The sequence below is a fragment of the Trichomycterus rosablanca genome, chromosome 9, assembly GCF_030014385.1.
Source record: "Trichomycterus rosablanca isolate fTriRos1 chromosome 9, fTriRos1.hap1, whole genome shotgun sequence".
Lineage (NCBI taxonomy): Eukaryota > Metazoa > Chordata > Actinopteri > Siluriformes > Trichomycteridae > Trichomycterus > Trichomycterus rosablanca.
This window is the reverse complement of record NC_085996.1, coordinates 11,225,493-11,250,805: the sequence shown is the minus strand read 5'-3', so window position 1 is coordinate 11,250,805 and position 25,313 is coordinate 11,225,493. Positions and strand designations below refer to the sequence as shown.

Here is a 25,313-nt window from a genome sequence, read left to right as displayed (position 1 = left end):
GCGTATGGTCTGAGCACTGACAGGCTGACCCCCCACCTTTTCAATCTCTGCAGCAATGCTGACAGCACTCCTGCGCCTATCTTTCAAAGACAGCAGTTGGATGTGACGCTGAGCACGTGCACTCAGCTTCTTTGGACGACCAACGCGAGGTCTGTTCTGAGTGGACCCTGCTCTTTTAAAACGCTGGATGATCTTGGCCACTGTGCTGCAGCTCAGTTTCAGGGTGTTGGCAATCTTCTTGTAGCCTTGGCCATCTTCATGTAGCGCAACAATTCGTCTTTTAAGATCCTCAGAGAGTTCTTTGCCATGAGGTGCCATGTTGGAACTTTCAGTGACCAATATGAGAGAGTGTGAGAGCTGTACTACTAAATTGAACACACCTGCTCCCTATGCACACCTGAGACCTAGTAACACTAACAAATCACATGACATTTTGGAGGGAAAATGACAAGCAGTGTTCAATTTGGACATTTAGGGGTGTAGTCTCTTAGGGGTGTACTCACTTTTGTTGCCGGTGGTTTAGACATTATTGGCTGTATATTGAGTTATTTTGAGGGAAGAATAAATTTACACTGTTATATAAGCTGCACACAGACTACTTTTCATTGTGTCAAAGTGTCATTTTGTCAGTGTTGTCCCATGAAAAGATATACTTAAATATCTGCAGAAATGTGAGGGGTGTACTCACTTTTGTGATACACTGTATATATATATATATATATATATATATATATATATATATATGTGTGTGTGTCCCAATCCACAGTGTGAGAAATATGAACACAACCATTAGTGTTGTTACTCTAAATAAAAACATCTTAGCAACAACCAACAGGTTAAACTAAGCTATAAACACTAAACTAAACGTTGCATTTTGTTTTAGCAGGTGGTGTACACTTGGTTGTATTCTTGGTTTAATGCACCTGTTAGCAACAAGTGTGGCTAAAGTAAACAAGGCAACAAATGAAGGGGTGTCCACATACTTTTAGCCATGTAATGTACCAAAGCACGAACGTATCATAGTTTATTGTATTTCTGAACTCATGCACGTTAGCAATTGATGTGCCTAAACAGCTTAACCCACTAATTAGAAGCTGTTTTCACATAGATGTGTCCATGTTGAATACCAGCACAACCATTGAAGAGAGAGAGAGAGAGAGAGAGAGAGAGAGAGTCGTGAGCGCGGATCAGGTGGAAACGAGCAGCGCGTGTGGGTTGGGCGGGCGCGCGCACAAGCCGGAGTCGCTTGTGAAAGCAGGTGAAGCGACACACAGCTGAGCTACATCCGCGCGAGCTGCGTCACCTGATGGGCGTGAGGAGGACAGTGTCTGAGGTAAGCTTTTACATTAACACACATTAAACCATTTAAAACCTGTTTTTGTATATGTTGACTTAATAAACCAGGTTTGATATGATACTGTTTTAACCTTACTATTTGTTGAAGTATAAACATTCACATGTTGAAGCAGCCTTGAGTACATTTATGGACTTGCACGAGCGTCATGATAAAATTATATAATTGACTAACATTTGGTCCTATTAATTCCACTAATCAATTAATTGCGAAAGCTGCTGCTTCTAATAAGACCTGTAGTTGCTTGTTTACTTTACTGGTCCTGCTTTTTATCTGTGCATCTATTTTAATCAGAGGTGTCTGTTTATTTGTCAGTAATGCTATTAATTATAATGAGAATAATGTTTTGACAGACAATAGACACTGTTGCTGTATGGGGTAGGCACCAGGTGAAGCCCCACACCTGCGAGGTCGTAAGATATGAACCCAATTGTTGGGCACTTAACCCAGGTAGACATATGAACTCAATTGTTGGGCACTTAACCCAGGTAGACATATGAACTCAATTGATGGGTACTTAACCCAGGTAGACATATGAACTCAATTGATGGGTACTTAACCCAGGTAGACATATGAACTCAATTGATGGGTACTTAACCCAGGGAGACATATGAACTTAACCCAGGTCGACATATGAACCCAACTGATGGGTACTTAACCCAGGTAGACATATGAACCCAACTGATGGGTACTTAACCCAGGTAGACATATGAACCCAACTGATGGGTACTTAACCCAGGTAGACATATGAACTCAATTGTTGGGCACTTAACCCAGGTAGACATATGAACCCAATTGATGGGTACTTAACCCAGGTAGACATATGAACCCAACTGATGGGTACTTAACCAAGGTAGACAAATGAACTCAATTGTTGGGCACTTAACCCAGGTAGACAAATGAACTCAATTGTTGGGCACTTAACCCAGGTAGACATATGAACCCAACTGATGGGTACTTAACCCAGGTAGACATATGAACCCAACTGATGGGTACTTAACCCAGGTAGACATATGAACCCAACTGATGGGTACTTAACCCAGGTAGACATATGAACCCAATTGATGGGTACTTAACAAAGGTGTACATATTAACCCAATTAACAGGTGCTCAACCAAGGTAGAAAAATTCCTCATTCATTCCTTCACTGTCTGTTTTACCATCAATTTATCCTGGTCAGGGTTGCCAGTGGGTCTGCTTTATCAGGCATAAGGTAGGAAACACGCTGGACAGGTTGCCAGTACATCAAAGGGCAGACACGCACTTGCATTTACACACTTAGGGCAATTTTTAGTAGCTCCAGTTGGAGCTTGTGAAAGGAAACTATAACATCTGAAGAAAACCCACTCAGACACAGGGAGAACATGCAAACTCCACCGAGTAAAGACCCTGTCCGCCCAGCTGGGGATTACTGAGGAAAAATAGCAATGGAATTTAACAGGCCCTTTTTTATATTTTTATCGAAGCTAATTCTGTAATTCTGTAATTTAAGCTCATTAATAGCAAACTAATAAGATGAAAAAAAACATTTAAATTATTTAAAATTAAAAGATTATTTTATTGAAAATGACATACTACTCTACTCTACTCTTACAGCATGACTTTATCCAGCGCCCCACCACTTCGCAGAGGAAGTACCCCAGTTCCATTCAAACACCAGCTCCGTAGGGAGGAAGCGGTCAATGATGACTGTGATTGGACACCAGGAATTGCAGTAAAAGGAGGAACGTCGCCTCCTCCGGTTAGCTTTCTACCAGCAAAGGATGAGTTTGTGAGCGTTGATGTAGAGGAGAAACAAGAAGGACCTCTTAGGATTGTTCTGCTGGGCCAGAATGGAGTGGGCAAAACATCGCTTGCTATCGCCCTCTCAGAGGAAATGGACCGAACTGCATCTGTGGACTCAGATGGTAGGATGATTTTTGCATCTTTTTAAAATCTTTAAACACCTATAAAAGTCAATACGTGAAAATTAAATTAATCAATAAAAGCACAATAGTGCACAATAGTGATTGAAATTATAATCAAGGCTATCTTAATACTAAATTGTTGCTAAATAATTTTACTAAATTATTTGGTCAGCAGAAATTGTGGTGGTATTGAGGTCAGGGCCGTGTCAGGTTTTGATTTTTGGCCCTTGTTTTGGGCTAAATTAAAACAAGGACCTTGCATGGTGGTATTGGTACGTTCGGGCCGTGTTTGCAAGGGACCGGCTTTAGAAGCAGAGAAATATTTAAGTATAGTGTGTTCTTCTGTGCATGTCACGGCTCTGTTTAAAAATTTTTTTACTTTTGATTAGGACAGTGACATCTTATAAAATATACTTTTTATTTACCTGGTATACATACATGAATGAGAAGGATGGCACAGTAGTGCAGCAGGCAGTGTGGGTACAGAGCTCCATGGTAGATTTATTTTGGGATTAAACCTGGGTTAAAAAATATTTTACTATTACTATTATTATATGGATGTTTTGGTACAGATGTGATGTTACATGTTTATTTAGTTTGGTTTTTTATTTATTTGTTTGAGATATAATGAATCTTTAGGAAGGGTGGCACAATGGTGCAGGAGGTATTCTGAGTGCAGCACCAGGGTCGTGTTGATGTTGTTCCAAAAATATATGTTTACTTTTTACACTTTACAGGTCCTCTGTCCCCAGAGCCATTAGGGCACAGCGGGCGTTAGCTAAGGACTGAGGGTCTTACATGTAGCCATGTATGTACATGTATGTATTTATATATATTTATACACATGCATATGTATGTGTATATGTATGGGTATGTGTACAAGTGCATATGTGTATATGTACATATGAGTATGTATAAGCATGTGGGTATATATGAATATATGTTTATATATATATATATATATATATATATATATATATATATATACGTACATGGCTATTTCATATTTAATATCTATTTAATTTCGACTTTATATGAAACTGCACCTCCCTACACATTCATTCATTTATTTAATTTGTTGTGTACATTTGCTACAGTTATCCAGTGTATGTAAACATGTGTGCAAGCGAATTCACAGTGAGTCACGCTTCGATCCTCTTTATCCCCCAAGTCTGTGCAGGCACCATTGCTCAGCCAACTTAGGTCGTAATTGCAGCAGTTATCAAGAATCCATAAAGCCTCTGTTCCTCGGACCAGCCAATCAATGTCTGTGTAGGCGTCTGGCTGGTGATTAGCAGAGCTGAGATTTAAATTCATGAACTCCAGATGTCAGCACTGGCGGCCTAGCATGCGTTACTGCTGCGTCAGAGAGTGCCCTTTATCTCTTTGATTGTGAATATAGGTAAATATTTGAGAAAAAGAGACTTGGTGCCACACAGTACCAGTGTCTTGAGGACCCGGATTTGAACCTTGTCTTTGGTTTCTGACTTTGATAAGTTTGCCATGTTCTCCCCATGTCCATGGTGGTTTCCTCTGGGCCATTTTGTAAAAACATGCAGAAAATTAATTGGCTGCTATGAAAAATAGCCCTCATAGTAATTGAAGTGAGGAGGCGAGTGTATAAGGCTCTTCAGTGTATTGTGGCACCTCATTCTTGTCTTACATTCTTACAGGTGGCTTTGTAAGCAGTTACTGGATATGGATAAGTGTATAATTCAAAAATAAGAAAACAAGACGATGTAAAATCTAAATTATATTTAATGTAATTAACTAATGAAGTCAATAAATCTTTGTTAATATTCTTTTATTATTTAATGAAGATTTTTCTTTAGCTGGTAGCTGCCGAATTGTGATCAGGGCTGCTAATTTGACTTCACCCATTACAAAGCGCCTGAGTTTGAGTGTCTGTTGTGCCAACAATTGGCTGTATATGAGGGAGGAATAGCTGGTTGCCCCTGCAGGTAGACCCATACTGTGTGCTTGAGGTGCCAATGATTGGTGGATGAAAACGAAGAGTAGTGTGAGTCCCTGTAAGAATCCACTACTACCTGGTGAAAAGATGCAGCTGGTAGCTTTTTGCATACACAGCTTGTCATAACAAAAGTACATTCAGCGATGGTTTATTTGCCAAGGTAAAAAAAGAAAACCTGTAAGGTGTGTTCCTGTCTTACACCAAGTGTTTACAGATGGTCCTGGACCCACTGCAACTCTGAGTAGAATAAAGCAGTTACTAAATGTAAATGAATGTATCATTTTAAGTGGATGAAAAAGCATTTTTCTCATTTTTAATAAATGAATGGATTATTTAATTATAAAAACGTTTCCACTTCAACTGATCAAAAAGCTTTGAAATTTGTTCATGTAGTTCAAGGCTGAAAATGCTCAAATCTTGCATAAAGTGTTAATGGGGTTAATAATATTTTAAATCATTATAAAATACTACAACTACACTGAAAAAAGAAAAGAAAAGCCATACTATACTCAATATCTCTGCCAGCAAAGGCATCAAGACAAATAGTCTACTTATCACCTACCCAGCTTTACAAATGGCTTGGTACATAGAGGACAGACACAGAATCTTGAGTGTTAATCATGTGTAGCAGGGAACAGTCTGAGATGATTTTGTGATTTCAGGCTGTGGTGGTCTGAGCTCCGGAGGGGGATTATTGCAGTTATGTAAGCCGCTAGAGAGAAAAGAAAAAACACTCAAGTCTCTGAAGAGACGTCACTCTCTCAGGTCACGGCTGTTTGTGTGTGTCTTATAGGAGAGGGCTACATTCGCACAGTCACCGTAGACAATGAGGAGAGCACCGTCGTTATCTTTGACAACTGGAGACAGGTGAGATTGTTATACCTATAATTATTAGATAGTTCTATCTGTACCGTGAGCATGTAAGTGACGGAACACATTTGTGAATAATTTTCAGTACATTGCCCCATTCTTATTCCCTTTGTTGCATATTTGTCACAATACGGCATTACAGATCATTCAGCATAGTATGCCATATAGTGAGCAACATAATTCATGTTATTCAACAACCATATCACCCTAGTAAGAAATACTTTTTTTACATCACTCTGATGCGGCAAAGCATCCCACACCATCACTCATGCTATGGTTGACAGTATTGCAGTATGTTGTATATCTCTACTTTTCACAACTCCCGATGTGAATAACCTAAGTAAGTTGGAGGCCCTGGGACTGAAAGTCCATAGGGGGACAAGGAATTGAAAGTCTGGAATTTCTCATAGGCCAGAACCCTAGATCAGGAACAGGCCTCAGAACCTAGATAGATATATAGATAGATGGATAGATGGATGGATAGATGGATAGAACTCTGAGTTTAAGAGTCTCATACTCTACCAACTGAAAAAATGATGGAGACAGGTGACAGCAGACGTAAAAAAAAAAAAACAGGCATTAGGGCTGCACAACCTACTAATAGCCTTTTTCAACCTAATTTTGAACTGTTTAGCGCATTTTTTAAAATAAAAAGGTTCCGAAACTGGAACATTTGTTTCAGGCTGAAGCCAAAGAATAGATGACATCCATGGGTGTGTTAATTTGTAGCGGAAAAAGAACATGATCTTATCACCAATAGATCCATGCTTTGATCCAAGGATCCGGTTTCCTCCCACAGTCCAAAGACGTGCAAGTGAGGTGAATTGTAGATACGAAATTGTCCATGACATTAAACTTGTGAACTGATGAATCTTGTGTAATGAGTAACTACCGTTCCTGTCATGAATGTAACCAGAATGTGTAAAACATGACGTTAAAATCCTAATAATAATAAATAATAAATAAATACCTGTTGGATAAAAACAAACATTCCATGGTGATGCATCTTATTCCAGTAAAAACTGGTGCAAACACGGGCCGGTTTTATAAATTATCAAAGCCTGAAGGCATGGTGTAATGACCATTTGTGAGATGACTCATTTTCTTTACTAATGTACTGCCAGATTCAAATTAAACCTGTTTAAATAGCTAAATCACCCTACCAATTAAAATAGAACATCTGGTAAATGGAGTAACCAAAAAAGGAAACAAGATCATCAAGGTCTGGTAAATGGAGTAACCAAAAAAGGAAACAAGATCATCAAGGTAATATGGTGGTTGGATAATTATTGTCCTGAAAAAACTTGAATTTACTAGAATTTCCTTTGTGTTATATCCTGTTCTTCAATAAACAAATTATTTATAATGACAAAAATGCAATTACTTCAGCAAAAAGAATTAGGCCACATTTTCACAGCATTGCTCTTATGTATTATTTTTCTTGCCAAGATGCATTTGGTACCATTTGTCACTCATATTTCTATTTAAAAATGAATACTTTCACTGCTGTGCTAATTACGTCTGTGTGCATTTGTGTGTGTATGTGTGTTTCTTTGTATGTCTGAGTGTACACATGGGCATTGCATCAAACAAAGAGTGCCATCTTTTTATGGTCTCTCTGAGCTTCATTAATTGTGGCTTTTTGTATTTAAAAATGGTAAAAAAAAAAATAGTAGCAACATGACAAATCAATAAAAGTCTTACCAACAGTTGTAAGAAATAGTAAATGATATCTCAGACTGTTTTACAGTGATGTCAGTGGCAGCTTTAATCGGTACTAACATTTTCTAATCCTATCCACTGATGCTTTTCATATCGTAATGGATACCTTAGATGTTGTCTGACATGACAGACAAATTTAGGACCTAATGGATCTTGAAACATGTTTTGGATAATTGGTGAGGGTATCAGTTTCTGATCAGTATCTCCATCAGCCGGAACACATCTGACCGCTTCCCAATGATGAAAGCTCAAAGATCCTGAAGTCCTGTTAGTGGAAGCAGTGTAGTAAATTCCTCCAAATGCCTCCTGCTCTTCACAAAAAAGCCTGCAAAGGAGATTTTGTTGGAAATGTCCTTGCTAGCTGATGAGTAAATATACTTTTGCTCATTTCTGGATGGAGGACAAAAATGTGGAAAATTAGGCTGGGAAAAACTTTTTAGTGAGGGTCTTTTTCACAGTCTGCCAGGATTAGAATCTATCAGAATCAATTAAAAATGGAAAATGGGTAGTATAAGTTTATAAATAAACATAAAAGGGTGCCTTAAGTCGTAGCAATCATGCCAAGATGGCTACAGAAAACCTTTCACCAAAGGGATTAAATATTTGCAGGCTGAATATTAACGGTTGATTACATGTAAAGGTCAGCCTCACCAGCAGAACAGGAGAAAATCACTTTAAATCACCCACTTAGTTCTATATTTACCTGCTCTGATTAAATTTCCAAGAAAAGGAAATGTGAAGATGCACTGTTTCAACAACAGGCTCAGGCGCCCAAGGCCAAAGCTGGATTTAGCTGGAAGTTGGTGATTTGGACCGATTAGGGACTTATTATTTTCACAGTAACAAAATATCTCAATCTGATGTAAGTATGTGGACATACATAAGTTTGTCTGACATCCTATTGCGAATTCTATTCCATGGGCATTATTACGAACCAGGTGAACATACTGTCCAACACTTTTGTCACCAAATTGTAAGCTAGTTAAATCTAGAGACTAGAAGAACACTGTCTTCATGCTGTCCATACAGTATATATAATTTTTTTATTATTTATTAGAATATTAACACCATGTTTTACACACTTTGGTTACATTCATGACAGAAATTGTAGTTAGTCGTTACACAAGATTCATCAGTTCACAGGTTTATTGTCAAACACAGTCGTGGACAATTTCGTATCTTCAATTCACCTCACTTGCATGTCTTTTGACTGTGGGAGGAAACCGGAGCTCCCGGAGGAAACTCACACAGACCCGGGGAGAACATGCAAACTCCACACAGAAAGGACCCGGATCGCACCACCTGGGGATCGAACCCAGGACCTTCTTGCTGTGAGGTGACAGTGCTACTCACTGTGCCACCTCAGTATATATAAAACAGCAAAAACAAAAGCAGTTGAACCATGGTTAATCTGCCATACTTAAGCAAACATGCTGAACTGTTGAAACTATGACATGCCACTTATGGTAATCATCACCCCAGGCAGAGGCATAAACATATTTGGTGTAAAATGAAGCACAACAGGGTGTGCAATTGTATTTAATTACAGTTTATGTGAAATATGCTAAATGTTTAAAGCATATTTATGCTAAATGTTTTTATTGTGTAGTCTGTGCCCATTATAGTAGCGTAACTGCAATGGACGTGTTAAAGCTGTCCAGTAATTTGACCTCTCTCTCTGTGGGGTGTTGCTTCATTAATAAAGAGAAGAGTAAAACTGCTATCTCCCTCCAGGGGTGGGTATGGAAAAGGGCAATGGCTAGTGATTCACCAACAGGTGAAGCTGCACAGATGAAGTCTCACTCCAGCCAAGAATACAATGCTTGCAGATTGCCACCGAAAATGTACAAAACAAGTAATTAAAGATGAACAGATCATGTATTTTTTAGCTGATTGCATTGTCAGTTTCTTTATAGGCAACGGAACGGCACGGTGGCTCAGTGGGTAGCACTGTCACCTCACAGTAAGAAGGTCCGGGGTTTGATTGCCAGGTGGGGTGGTCATTTCATTCATTACATTTGCATTAACTGCTTTATCACTACAGCATTGCGGCGGGCGACAAGAATACCCTGGACAGGCAGAAATGCCTTGGGTTTGGGTCATCCACCCTATAGACATAGCCAATCATGTCTGTGTAGATGTAATAGCACAGCTACCAGCACCCATACTTAAGCGCTAGTGGGCTAGCGTGTCAGGCCGCTGGGCCACCCGAGCACCTTTAAATACCTTTTCAATAAGCCACAAAGTTAATTTGCACCATCACGCCCCCAGCAGGTGGACATACTGTAGTACATCAGCTAGCGACATATTTATTCACTCATTTTAAAGCGCCAGGAAACAATCTTGTGATAAACCACTTGTGATGACTGTAACACATTGCCTTTCTGTCTCACAGGATTTGGCCACGCTGGCGTGTGAAGTATGTGTGTTGGTGTTTTCAGTTACAGACAGACGCAGTTTTCATCGCACGGCTCAACTGCGCCTCCTCCTCAGGGAAAACCAACCGCAAACTCCCATCATCCTCGTAGGCAACAAGAGTGACCTCGTCCGTTCCCGAGAGGTCAGCACAGAGGGTAAGTCCTATAGGTTATGCCATTTCTTTACAGACAGTTTTGGGTGATAATAAGCTAGGCTAAAGGCAGCTCATAGGACCAACAGGACCCGGAATAATTTTAATATAATTGCCAGATTATAGCATCAATTTTCAAAAATAAGGCCGCTCAGGTGGCGCAGCGGTAAAACATGCTAGCACACCAGAGCTAACATTTCTAACTTGTCAGTTCAGAACTCAGCTCTGCCATCCCGCTGGGCTGGGCGGCTACATGAACAACGATTGGCTTGTTGTTCATACAAGGTGGGAAGCCGGATAGGGACTCCTCATAACTGATGCAATTACGACCTCTGCTGGCTGATTGATGGTCCCTGCGCAGAGTCTAGGGATAATGCGTTGATCAAGGTGTGGCTCTCTGTACACAAAAGCTGGTCCGCATATGAACTCGCCTTGTGCAGGTAAAAAGATGCAGTCGGCTACTTCACACCTGTCGGAGAGGGCGTGTTGTCTCGCTCTCCTCAATCAGCAGTAGGGATCAGCATCAGTGGAGAGGAAGCGTAATGCAATCGGGTAATTGGGTACGACTAGATTGGAAGGAAAATTGGGAAAAATGCAGAAAAAAATATTTCTATTAAAAAGTTGATCAATTTACTGACAAATACATCATATTTTTAAAGAACATACGTATTCTTGTTGTTACAGTATTTATAAAAAATATATCCTATATAATGTGGCATTATTTTAAAATGATTATGGAGAGTGTACTGGTTTCAACAGTGCTGTTTTTTGGTTTGGTTATGCAAATTTGGCAACCCTAAAGATACACTTCTCTGATATTGCCATTTAAAAACAGTTTATTTTACACTTTTATATAACAGTTTATTTGGTATACAGTTGTTTTTTTATATGACAGAACACAAGTGGCTAAGCAACTAAATCAATATGTTATACATATGCAAAGACAAAGCTGAAAGCATTAGGTTATGCAGCAGTACAATGATCCAAAATACAAAAGCCCATGTCCACATCTGAATGGCTAAAAAGAAAACAGAAATACATTATTAAAGTGGTAACATTCTTAAGAGGTAGTTTGCATAAGTGTTGGATATCTTCATTTCTTAATAATAATAATAAATGAAATCATGTAGAGCAGGGGAAGGATAAGATTCTATTGGGAGACGGGTGCTGAGGATGGAGCTGGCAGGCAGGAGGAGGAGAGGAAGGCCAAACAGAAGGTTTATGGGTGCTGTGAAAGAGGAAATGCAGGTAGTTAAAGTGAAAGAGGAGGATGTTTGGAAAAGGGTGAGACGGAGATGAATGACCAGCTGTTGCCACCCATAACTGGAGCAGCTGAAGGAAAAGATGTTTTACTTGAGTTTCCTTTACTTGAGTATAATTTCTTGTTTGTGTTTTTTGGTTAACGATCTAAAATCATTCAGTGTGACAACCAAAACCATAAGAAATCAGAAATGGAGTGATATTTTTATTTTCCAGCATTGTGCTATATATTCGGTACTAAATCAGCCAGCTCCAGCTTGTGGCGGTGTGTGCATGTTAATTTTATGTGTTTGTGTCTTGTGTGGGCTCTATCTGGAGAAATGGGATGCTGGCATATTTGTGAAGGTAGTGATAAACACTGGCAGACAGCAGCAGCGTTGACTCTGTGTAGGAGGGAAGAAAGATTTAGGTTTTCACATGATGCCTTTCACACATACACACACAACCCCACACACACATTTGTTAAGCCTTTGTGTTTGCTCTTTGTCTTTCTTACATTTTGTTTGTGCATGCTTTAAGGGTCAGTCTCATATATTTTATGCAACACCGAATTAAGGTCATTTAGGCACTTAGTTTGACAGAGCAGTGTAATACGCTAGTCCAAAAGAGACTCTTAACGGGCTTAACAGGCCCTGTTTGAGGGGCGGAAGGTGGGATGTAGAATCTTGCCGCTGCTATAGATGTGTGATTAATGTGTGATTAAGGCAGCAGCACGAGCACCAGAAAAATGAGAGGGTGGCGTAAATCTTTACCTGCTGAGGCTCTCTAAAAGAATATGGCACTAGGCAGAGGAAAGATGCCGCTGGATTTACACATGGCAGAAAAGCAGGCTCTAGACTGCGCCCCTCCTCAGGTAGAATCTAAATCTAGACAAATGTTAAATGCTGGGTAACAATAATACACTCTAAATGTGATTTTAAAAAAATCAAAAGATAATCAGTCTGGTTTGTGTCTGTCTATGCATGTAAATGTGTGTATCGGACAGAGATAAAGTCAGATACAGTGCATGCCCTTCTGACAGTTTCAGTAATTACAGTTTTAGTATTTAATTCATGCACCTGAGCTGTGTCAATTGACATTTGATGTTAAGTGCATTCACCAGACATTTCTTATCAAATATCACATTTACAATCCAATATTTTTGTCTCTGTTTTTCCATCATTTAAAATAATGGATTCATTAATAATGGATTTAGCGATAAATAGGAAAATTGTAGTTCTGACAGATCACCTTTAAACCACCATCTCCCTTTTTTCCCCTGTTTCTTCCGTCTGACAGGATTTCATCACAGCTTGTGAGATGAGAGAAAATGAACATTAGCCAAATACATTTTCAAAGCATCTAACTGCAGAGTTGGTACCAGAATAACGTCTGTAATGATCGTATCAGTATTTAGTGCATGTACCTGCACAGGCGTACTTAACATTTGGGGTTAATCTGTAGTGCAGATTTTTTTCTTTTCAAACACATTTACAGCCATTTGGAAAATGACCATTTCAGTTGTATTCCTCATCAGAGACATACAATTAACTTTATTTTTGGTACATTTACAAATAATGGGTTCATTATTGATGGATACAGCGATAAATAGGAAAATTGTAGTTCTGACAGATCACCTTTAAACCACCATCTCCCCTTTTTTCCCATTGTCTGTTTCCTTCGTCTGACAGGATTTCATCACAGCTTGTTTGTGTTGAGCTGTAGGTCAGCTTCTATAATGAAGCACAGACCTTCTACAGTTCTCTCTTTGTGTCGAGTTTACAAAGCAGAGAGAGAAAGAATGACTCAGCCAGATGGAAAAAAGAATGAAAAGACAGGTAGAGCTGAGTACGTCTGCCTACACAATTGAAGCATCATGAATAAATTCTGTTTTCTATTCTCCCATAAGCCTGTCCTAGAATTTAAGTGTCAAATTAATTCTGGTTAAATCACATTTTCTATCAACACAAATCCAAATGAAAAACAGTCATATCTGAGGACTAATATGTAATAGCATCTTACTAGACCTCAAAGCTCAGTTTATTAAAAAATGAAAGCCTACAAGATGCGTCGTTCAGGCCAGATTCAGATTTTAATTTGAATCTTTTTCGCAGGCTGCTAAACCTCATGTAATTGAAATTCCATATAGTCGTATAAGCCAGGGGTGTGTAACAACTTTCCTGGAGAGACAAATCCCACACAGTATGGTAATTTCCTGCTCAAAATACAATATTTGAACACAGGTAAGGATGACTCATATAGATGAGAAAAAATAAAACTAAAATGTGGTAAAACTTAGTAGAAGAAAGACTCAAAGTTCTCAGACACCTGATTTTACCACAGGGTGAGGTAAGGATGCTTCTACTTTCACAGGTAAGGATGTTGTCCATTTCCCTTAGGTGTGTCCAATGCTTAGGCTGTAATACAACTGGAAGACCCTAATATTGTCCTAAATGAAAAATAAAGAGTGGTGTTTAGGCTGGCACAATTTTTGGTTGAAATAACTATTTTTTCTCTATACAGTGGTACCGTAAAACTCAGTCAATTGGTTTGGGAGTGGCGTCGAGTTTAAAAGGCGTTGAGTTTGAAGGTTTTTTTTGATGGATGTATAAAACCTGTTAATGCATTCCATGGTCCTGTGGAACTGCATATATTTTAGGCTAATGTAAAATAATGGGGTTGTTTTTGACACTTATATAACACAAATATAATATAATAAAAAACACTAAAATATAATTAAAATTGTACAATTGCTTTTGTGCCAGCTGTGCTGTTATATTATATAGGGTGTGCCGGTGCACAAAGATTTTTTTAATTTATTTTAAATTTTTTAATTTTTCCCCTTTTTCTCCCCCTTTAGCGCATCCAATTGTTCAATTTGCGTGCTTCCTCTCTGTCTATGCCGAACAGCCACTCGAACCGGTAAGGCAGAGCTGGATTCGATACAAGGTACTCAGAATCCAGCTCTGGTTGCAGCGTGTCTTTTTACCACTGCGCCACCTGAGCGGCTCCGGTGCACAAACATTAACGGGACTTATTGTACTAAAACAATTTTTATGATAAGCGTTTTAGACTTGGAAAAGCTGATTCTAAACACAGATACATGTGGATGCTTTCACAGTGGATTTGATGGTTATTCCACACAAATGCATATTCGTCTCATATTCGCATTTTGATGATGTTTTACCACACCGCTCTAGTCAAGCGCTGAACAAAGCGGCTGTTTATTGTTAATTTGAAATTAAATAAATTATTTTTTTTCTAAGCTGAGTTTAAGGTAAACATTGAGTTTAAGAGTTGAAAGAGCTTTCTTATTAGAAGGAATATATCTGACAGTTAGCTTGGAAACCTCCATAGATCACTAATCAGTAGCTGGAGTGTGCTGACAGGAATAAATTATGGACTGACCTTTTTAGCCTGATGCGTCACAACACTTTTCAGAAAATGAAAAAGGAAGATGAGAGAAAATGAACATTAGCCAATTACATTTTCAAAGCATCTAACTTCAGAGTTGGTACGGTTCAGTTTCATACTGAATACAGCCTTGTTTGTCAAAGTGTACCAGACTAACGTCAGTAATGATCGTATCAGTATTTAGTGCATGTACCTGCACAGGCGTATTTGACATTTGGGGTTAATCTGTAGTTTAGATTTTTTTTCTCTGCAAACACATTTTACAGCTATTTGGAAAATGACCAATTCAGTTGTATTTTGCATCAGAGACATACACAATTAAATTAATGAGTAATTTATTTATTTATTTGTTAGGATTTTAACGTCATGTTTTACACACTTTGGTTACATTGATGACAGGACAGGTAATTACTGGTTACACAAGATTCATCAGTTCATCAAGTCTTCAATTTTAACAGTAAGGACCCGGACCGGTTCACCCAGGAATCAAACCCAGGACCTTCTTGCCGTGAGGCTACAGTGCCTGAGCCACTGTGCCAACCAAATAAATGAGTAGGGATTAACTTGGTGAGGATTATGAATATTCATTTTTGGTACATTTGGTACCATTATAATAATAATGTTCCTGCTAGATAATTATGTTTGAACAATCATCTTTGCTTATCTTTTATTTTGCTTCCTGCGACAGCATTTCAGAATAGCTGGTAGAATGTTAGCCCATAGGTGGGTTCTATAAAGAGTTATTTTAGCCACAAAGCACAGATCTTTTACTCTGTTATGAGTGTCTAGTGTTTATAGGACAGAGTGAGAATGATTTAGACAGATAAAAAATAAAGAGTAGCGATAAAATGGTTTTCTCTGCTATTTCCCTGAAGTACCAGCCAATTCCCAGATCATAGCTGAACTTGAGTATTCTCATGTTCATCTAAATGGAAATTTGGAGAGCGGTGATTTTTAACAGATGAAATAGCCATCTCTGGGGATTGAAATTGTCACCCCATCTGACATTACAGTTAAGTTTAGCAAAAAAAATGAAAGCATACAAAAACAGACTGCCATGTTAGATTCAGCCTACTTTATGCTTTCTTTTGATCAAATCCTTAAAAGGTTAAATATGTGCTTTGAATAGCCAAGGACAAGGCTTTATTCAAGCGCTTTTGCAAAAAAGAAGCTCACCACCACTGCCACACTGATTGGCCAGCACAGACAGTAAATGGATAAGGTTGGGGGTTGGTTACTGTCATAGGCTCAAAGAACCACTCTAAATATTATACCAGCAGTAACATTACATTGTATAAAATATTTCAAATCACCTCACAGACCTGGCTTGAAATTTACTCACTTACACCTGCAGTCTATAGGTAAATGTTTCCCCCCAAAAAAGGAGCCATGGACATGTAGGTTCAGGACAGTTACAAAGGTGATTTGTATCAATAACACTGTGGGCAAGCTGTATGAATATAATAAAGGTGCAATGAAAAGTCAAACTAAATCAGACTACATAATTAGGCTACATAATATTCTCAATATCTTGAACTTGCATTAACTTTGTGTTGTTTGATCCTTTCTCATTTGCATATGTATGTGATAAAAAAGTGCAAACATGCACATTTGAACAGGCAGAAAATGCTAAGGGGATCTAACTATGTGTGTACTTGGTATTTGCAGGTTTCTATATTTTATTATGCTATTTATTGCCGCTCAGGTGGGGTAGCGGTAAAAACACGCTGAAACCAGAGCTGGGATCTCGAATACATCATATCGAGTCTCAGCTCTGCCTGCCGGCTGGGCTGAGAAGCCACATGAACAACGATTGGCCTGTTGTTCAGATAGGGGTGGGACTAAGCCGGATAGAGTCTCTCATGACTAATGCAATTACGACCTCTGCTGGCTGATTAATGGTGCCTGCACAGAGATGGGAAAAAAGTGCTGTCAGGGTGTGTCTCTCCGTACACAGTTCTGAGCTGCACTGCACTCGTCAAAGTGTAGGTGACAAGATGCATACAGCATGCTGTCCACGTGTCGGAGGGGGTGTGGGTTAGCTATATTCTCCTCAACCAGAGCGAGGATCGGCATTGGTGGAGAGGAAGCATGACGCAAACGTGCAATTGGACGTGCTAAAAGGGTGAAAAAGGGGAGAAAATGCATAAGCCAAATATGTATATATATATAATGCTATTTATTTGTTTCCACAGAGGCTCAGTCCAATGCTGCTCTATATGAGTCTCCATACGTGGAGCTGTCTGCATCTCTGGACCACGGCACCTCTGAACTACTGGAGCTGGCAGTGCGGGCCGCACGTGGAGAAAACCTAGGGTCCCTGATGGCCTGTGGGAGCGAGGGGGCTACAGGAGTTCGCAGTGAAAGCATGACCACACGAGCTAAGCGGTTCCTCGCCAACCTTGTTCCACGCTATCCTCGAGAGAAGGAGCGTGACGGTGGCAGGTTCTTTAGGCAGAAATCTCGCTCCTGTCACGATCTAGGAGCTCTGTAAGCCATCAGCTGGGAGAGAGGGGCAAATATAGAATACAGGGTGATACAGAGAGGGAAAGGGAAATTGGAGGAAGGTTTATTTTATGGAAAGTGGTGGATTTATTGTTGAAAAATCGGGTTTTAAAGCCATGTAAGGAAAACTGAAGAAATGGACAAACATAGCCTTTATTGACACATTGGACAATTTTAATAGCATTAGAGCTAAAGCTGTGCATCACTGTACACTCTGTCTGTACATTCTGTTTGTTCTATGGTACTGTGGTTTGCATGCTACATTTAAAAAATGTTAGTTTTTTAAATTGTTCGAGTAAACCAGTTAACTTAAATATTTGGCTATGGTCATTCTTCAAGACTTTGTGCTCATTTCAGATTTTCTGCTTAAATAAAATTGCTTATATTATAAGTATGATGTATCAAACACTAATCTAAACAGTGTTTGTTTAGTTTGTTGGTATACAATTACTGACTTTAGCCTATTTGTTGCTTTTTTGCTCTGTAAACCCCCACAGACTAAACCCCCATAGACAAGATGTTATGTGGGTGGTGGACCATTCTCAGTATTGCAGTGACACTGCACCAAGGCTGCTGCACCTGATAGATTTGTACCAGAACAACACACATTACCATGTCATTACTATTTTAGTGCATTGCAGTGGTGATAAACGCAACATAATCTGGTCAATTGGGATCCTGTGGGTGTTCCTTTTAATTGTTAAATGGAGTACAGGGTGGTGACAAAGTGTAACAGATGGGCTACAGTCAGTAAATGTATTCTATAAAAGTTCATCTGTATGGTAGGCATAGCGCATAAAGTGAACAATAAACGTATGTACCAGATAGATTCATTGCTGACAGGTGTATACAGTGAATCATGTAAATAAATGACATGCTTTTAACTTGGAAGCAGTTTTGGAAAGACTCTTTTCCTTTCCAGTATGAGTAGGTCCATAAAGATGGTTTGGTGTGGAGGAACTCCAGTGGTCTACATAGAGCTCTGATTTCAACCTACCAAGCACCTTTGGAATGAATTGTGAGCAAGGCCTTCTCATTCCAACATAACTGCTTATTGTCACGTTTTGACTGAATGGTCACAAGTTCCCACGAACACACATTGGATGTACAACAAGCTCATGGCCAGAGTTTTTTTAAGATCATGTGTTGTCTTTTTTCTTGCCTAACATCTTGCCTAAACATTTTGAACAAATGGACCTTATAAGATCTAAAGATACAGCTCATTTGATTTATGCTTTTTATGTCTTTACTTATTATTTATTATTATTATTTTTATAATGTTTGAAAAATTTATAAACTAAAGCGGTAACATGATCGTTTTACTGTCCATGTCTAGCAAACTTAATTGACAGGGATTAGGAAGCTGCCTTGACTGTGTGGTACTGATTGTGAACACTGTCATGTGTTCCAGCAACTTCTAATTCATAGGGACGGCAGATAAAGTAGAAGTTTGGGTTTTCCTTTCAACACTGGAAAAGAGAGTTTTATAACCGAGAAGTCACCAGCTGTACTCGATCATTATCACAATATACAAAAAATATACAACAAAATAAGTAAATAAACTATTTTTGAGCAAGCAAAGGCAATGCAATGGTTTTACATGGGTTAGATTTTTCACATGAAGTAAGGATCCAAGAGAACTGGCTAAATATAAGCAAACAAAACCAACCCCAATCCTGTATAAAATGTAACATTATTGTTTATAATAAAATGTTAATTTTATGTTTTTGTGGTTTACATTTGATGGCTTACAAGCATCACACTGCTTTGCAACATGTTTGTGTTTTGATTATAATTTGCTCACTTTAATATGACAAACCAGAATTTGCATTGATGCAAAGGTGCTTGAATTCTGATCTGGCTGTTTAGACAGGTCACACTGCTGCAGATCAAATATGTATTTCAGTACCACATATGAAAGTAGCACGGATTAAAATGTAAAGTGGATAAAATGTAAAAGGTTAAATTAGGAGAAATCCTGTTCCCTTTGAAAAATATGTTGTTTTAAACTGTTGAACTGAACTTTACAAACAGCAGTATCAAAGTGTGCCAGTGAAAATGTGCAAGTGAGAACTTAAATAAATAAATAAAGTCCTATTAATCCGTCCACCATTACTAAGAGCTACAGGTACAATAAAATATTACACAATCTGAGGGTGCCGTTTCCTCTTTTTTCCATTTTTCCTCTTTAATGTGTTTGTCAATTATTAAAATTCAGTTACCGTTGTTGTTCATCTGGAATCATGAACACATAAACAGATTTAATATGCAATAAATGCGTAGGTACCCAGTCTAAACCATCAAAACAATTCAACGTCCTCTTAAATATGGAAAGCAAAGCAACCAGGATGTTTGTTAATCTTCCTCATGTCTCACAGATAGGATATTGGCGTGCAGTTTTGTGTCACGTATTCAGCATTGCACATTGCATTGCACAACAGAGTGTTTTTCTTATAGTAGTTTTTTTTTTTATTTGCTCTTACACTTGCATTCTCTGGTTCACCTCTTTTAGCATTGCATGTTGGGCTTTTGGTGTGATCTTTGCAGGAAGCCAGCTCATCTACTCTGTTCGTATACTTGTTTTCTTATTGTGACTTTGGAACATCCATGTCTTCAGATATGCTTTTGTAGCTTTATAAATGTTCATGCATCTTCTAAGCGTCATGCAATTTTTTTAAGGACCTTTGAAATCTTACATGAGTTAAACATACAGTCCATTTGTTAATTTAACATACATTTATATCAATTTATACTTAATAAATTTTACTCGCTGAATGTTTAGTTACTGTAAAATATGAATGTTGCTGTCTGTTTAGTTTAAGTACTAATGTCTGTCCTGTGTGACGAGGTTGGCTGTGCTCACTGCAACTGGATAAGAAGCAGAAACGTGGAGACGTGCTGTTCTGGCTTATTTTCTTTAATCAAAGAAGGTGGTGCACTGTATATGGTCTGATCGTTGCCTGGCGACAGTAGTCATAGCAACTGGAAATCTTTGTGACATGGAAAATCTTTTTTCTTCAATCAGCAGGTCACACTCAGGTAAAAATAGGAAGGAAGTAAAGCACATGAAAATATACAGTGACGGGCGCTCGGGTGGCACAGCAGCAGGACACACTAGCCCACTAATGCTATACTGATCCATGTGTGAACCCGCCTCTCGCAGGTGAAAAGAAGCGGTTGGCAACTGCACACGTATTAGAGGGGGCGTGTGTTAAGTTCAGCCCTCTTTGGTCTGTCGTATCTCTTTGATACGACAAGATTGTGAGAAAATGAGAAAAGTGCATGAATAAAATAATTATAATTTTTAAAAAACAATCGTAGTCGGGGGTTTAGAAGTATTTTTATCAAGTCTAGTAGAAGTTTCAATAAAAGCAGAGTCACCATAAAAGAAAATGTAAAAAGGTTTTACAGTAAAATACTGTGAAAAAGTATTTACCCCCCTTTGATCTGCACTGTACAGTATTTCCAACTTTATATCAAACTTGTCTGGTTCAGATCCACATCTGTAATATAAGACAATAGGAGCATGAGGAACACAAACATTTAAAATCATTTTTATAAAAGGTTATGCAACACATCAGCCATAAATAATTGTAACTGTGTTTTACCTACTGTTCTGGGCGGCACGGTGGCTAAGTGGGTAGCACTGTCGCCTCACAGCAAGAAGGTCTTGGGTTCGATCCCCAGGTGGGGCGGTCCGGGTCCTTTCTGTGTGGGTTTGCATGTTCTCCGCGTGGGTTTACTCCTGGTGCTCCGGTTTCCTCCCACAGTCCAAAGACATGCAAGTGAGGTGAATTGGAAATACTAAATTGTCCATGACTGTGTTTGATATAACCTTGTGAATTGATTAAACTTGTGTAATGAGTAACTACCGTTCCTGTCATGAATATATGATGTTAAAATCCTAATAAACAAACAAACAAACAAGCCTACTGTTCTGGTTATTTAGGAACTGGGTTTGGGTAGAAGAGTGGATCCGGCTCGCCGCGTCATTTGATCCGGCACGCGAGAGCTTAAACGACTGTATGATTGTTGTTTTGGTTCGAGTCGTTACAGAGACGCGCTTATAATTTAATGCGCTCCTGCGCCTTTAAATTCAACTGGTGACATCGTAGTCATGGCAACTAACTTTGACCTTGCTGAGTAGCCATGTGACTTTTACGGCAAAAGAACGCGGGGTAGCGTAGTCAGTAACGTAAACAATAATAAATAAATATAAATAATTATCTTGCAGTATAATACCCAAGCATTGTCTGTAAGTAGTGGCGTTTATATTCTCAGTTGTTTGTAAATGTTTAGTGAGTATATCGGCAGCGCTTTAGTTACAAACTCGTTAGCACTATCTTTACGTTTGGTTAAATCTCATATTGTACCAGATGTAACACTTGACTACAGCTGTGTGCTTGTACTGTATTAAGTTCTTTATTGTTTTTATTGTTTGTATTTTTACTTCATTTTGATGCACACAGTGTATCACACAGCTGGGAAGCAAATAAAACCGACTGTATTCTGAAGGGAGCTGTCTGTCTGTCTGTCTGTCTGTCTGTCTAGCTGAGCAAGGGGGATAAACTATTAGTGAGGGCAGAATGATTGTCTTAAAAATACACTGTAAAATCCTAAATAAACTGCATCTTTCAAAATGCAGGCTGATTTTGTGACCTGCAAAGTGACACATCCCGCCAGTAGATGATGTTACACATATTTAAACATGATCCTAAAATGTACAAGAAGATAAATAAGAAAATTAAGCAGAAGGAGGAAATGTAATGAAAGTGAAAACAAGTTTGTGCTTCAGGAAGAGAAACCGGTGTGTCTCTTGTGTTATGAGGCCGTGTCTGTGGTAAAGGAGGACAATATAAATGCAGAATTTAGCCTCCAAGAAAAACAACAGACTGCAATCACAGCAGGATACGTTACAATCGGCCCTTTGAGGGCCACAATAATGCTGATGTGGCCCTCGGTGAAAATGAGTTTGACACCCCTGTTCTAGGTGGTGGCATAGACTCACTAACGAGCCATAGCGGTTATGCTCCTTTATATGCACTTTACTGCACCGAATCACTCAGAATAAAAAAAAATATATCACCCCCTTGTGGCAGCTATAAAACCTTCTTTACATGTTTTGTGCCAAGTCATTTCAGGTGTTACCACGGTAAAAAATAGGAATTACCTACAAACCACTTGAGAAAAATCTATACGCCTCAGCACGAAGCTATGCTATCTCAGTAGACGGTGGAGGTAGAATGGATTGGATTGAAAAGAATGCTAGCAGTTCACTAATGAAAATTCTACCGAATAAATAAAGGTATCTGGGTAAACTTTCAGTGCTGCTAATTAAAGTGGAAAGTCTAAGAGCAACAACAACTTGTAAACAGGTGATCAGTGTTAGGTGGTCAGTGTTTTGCCATGTGATCAGCAACAACCATAAGTCAAGTCAATCTTATGTGTTTTGCTACTCAATCTTGGCAAGACACAACTTTAACATACACATATTCTTAATGGGTGCAGTCAAACTAATCCTATTTATATGATCACAGAGATGTCATCAGGTAAAGTCAACCATAAGGAATTAGGAGGTCATCCAACAAAGTTAAATGACATTATGAAACTTTCTATAAACTAGCAGCTTTTCAGAAAACCCCCCAAAACTTTGGAAAGAGTAAACATTTGTAATGGGTATTTATTTTATTTTATTTTATTTTTTTTGGAAAGAAAGAAGAGCTTGTTGTAGTTATTTAGTTAAGAAAAGAGAGCAGTTGCAACTCCAAAACTACTATGGCATACTGTATACGTCCACTAAAACTGGATGTAAACTTTTAACTTTAGCTGTTATTCGTTTAATAGATTTAAGGATGCTCTGGGTAATATTCAATTGTATTTAACACAAATAATGTGTTACATAAAATATAAAAATTATTGGCTGGTTTGGTCTGTAGTACTTCAAACAAATCCCACTGGTTTGGATTATTTCACTGTCCACTTGTATTCTAGTCAAATTTGACCAATTTGCTGTTTTCATAACTGTGGTTTCTGTGGTCTGATTGACACATGCCCTGTTTCTCTGAATATGTATTATGAAGGACATATTTCAAAGTTGAGAGACATGATCAGCTATAGAAAGTGAATGAGCAAAACTATATGAAGGTGCATAAAGAGTGTTTTCTGTTATACTAACTGTATGGCCGAAAAACATGTGAACAACCATGACAAATTATTGATTTTAGTTTAGGGTTTAGTTGCATTCTTTGCTAGTGGGTATAAAATAAATGATTTCAACTTTGTGGCAACAGGCTAGGGAAACACACAATCACACACCTACCTGGGGGCAATTTAAGGCAGTCAACCCACCTTTGGGATGTTTTTCAAAGGTGGAAGGATACTCTGCCAGAGGAAGCCTATCTGGAAACAATTTATAGACAGAAACCAGCAATGAGAATTGAACACAGGTCCTATCTTGCTGTGTCATGTTTTATCAATCTTATAATAATATGATATCCAGAAACTAAGCCAAATCAAATTCAACAGATCTAACAATTAATTAACATTAAAGGTTTCATACCTCAGCTTTAAATTGGTAAACATAGTTATTTTAATTACATATATATTAATTACATATATTTGGCACTTTGAGATTTGTACCAAATGTAAAGTGCGTTACAAATTAAATGTAGTATTATTATTATATATTCAGAATACACAAATGTGTATTTTATCAAAACATTAAGCAAACTTCTTATGGTTGAAATATATATTTGTATATATATTTGTATCCATACAGTTTAAAGTCTGCCTCATACATTTTGAAGAGTTTTCTTCTCCACTTAGGGGTAATATTGGTGTACCAGCTCTTTATCAAACTTTGTTCAGTCATATTGCTTCTTTTTAACAGATGCACAATGTTATCAACTTGAAGGGATCGTAGCAGGTCATTTAGGGTCTCAAACTTTCCTATAAAATCATAGTCTGACATGGATGGCACAAATGATTAACCTAGCTCCAGTGTTCATCAACATTTGGGTAATTACCTGCTGGGATGCACAGTAAATACTGGATAAACCTGGAGAAAGAAGGAATGTAGCCTGCATCATGGGCTTCCTTTGTGGATTTGGATAAGAGTACAGGACAGAGGGGTCAATTTTACTTTAATTTGAAATTGGTCTTTACTTTAATCCCGTCCTTCAAATTCCAACGCAAATGGAATAGGCAGGTATGGAGGATTTATTTGCTTTGCTTTGTATTTCTTTAAATGTTGTTTGTCAAACTGTTCTAATATAATCTAATGTAAACGCATCATCCATACAGACAGGTGCCATGACTTCTTAACTGATACACCCCAAACCTGTAAACTCGGGGCTCATGGTAAACTACCACTTTTCCTATAATATTATTGAGATTGTTGTGACGTTCATATGAGCTTAACTCAAAATTATGATATTTCTGGCTAGAACCTTAAGGAAGCACTTTTTAACAAATGAGCAAATATTATATACTATTGTGCTTCTTGTGCTGGAGTTTGCATGTTCTCCCCGTGTCCGTGTGGGTTTCCTCCGGGTGCTCCGGTTTCCTCCCACAGTCCAAAGACATGCAATTGAGGTGAATTGGAGACACTGAATTGTCCAAGACTGTGTTCGATATAACCTTGTGAACTGATGAACCTTGTGTAATGAGTAACTACCGTTCCTGTCATGAATGTAACCAAAGTGTAAAACATGACGTTAAAATCCTAATAAACAATAAACAAACATGAGCATGCGTCTAATA

The 25,313-nt window shown here is 38.4% G+C and overlaps 1 protein-coding gene across 1 annotated transcript; it reads left to right on the top strand.

Annotated features, from left to right (window-relative positions):
* The first annotated feature begins 1,262 nt into the window (after positions 1 to 1,262).
* On the top strand, positions 1,263 to 17,855 carry LOC134319870 (GTP-binding protein REM 2-like). The gene is made up of 5 exons (XM_063001135.1): positions 1,263 to 1,333; positions 2,951 to 3,261; positions 6,027 to 6,100; positions 10,221 to 10,398; positions 17,243 to 17,855. The coding sequence occupies exons 2-5, from the start codon at positions 2,952 to 2,954 to the stop codon at positions 17,539 to 17,541; spliced, it is 861 nt and encodes a 286-aa protein (XP_062857205.1). The 5' UTR covers positions 1,263 to 1,333; position 2,951; the 3' UTR covers positions 17,542 to 17,855.
* The last annotated feature ends 7,458 nt before the right edge of the window (positions 17,856 to 25,313 follow it).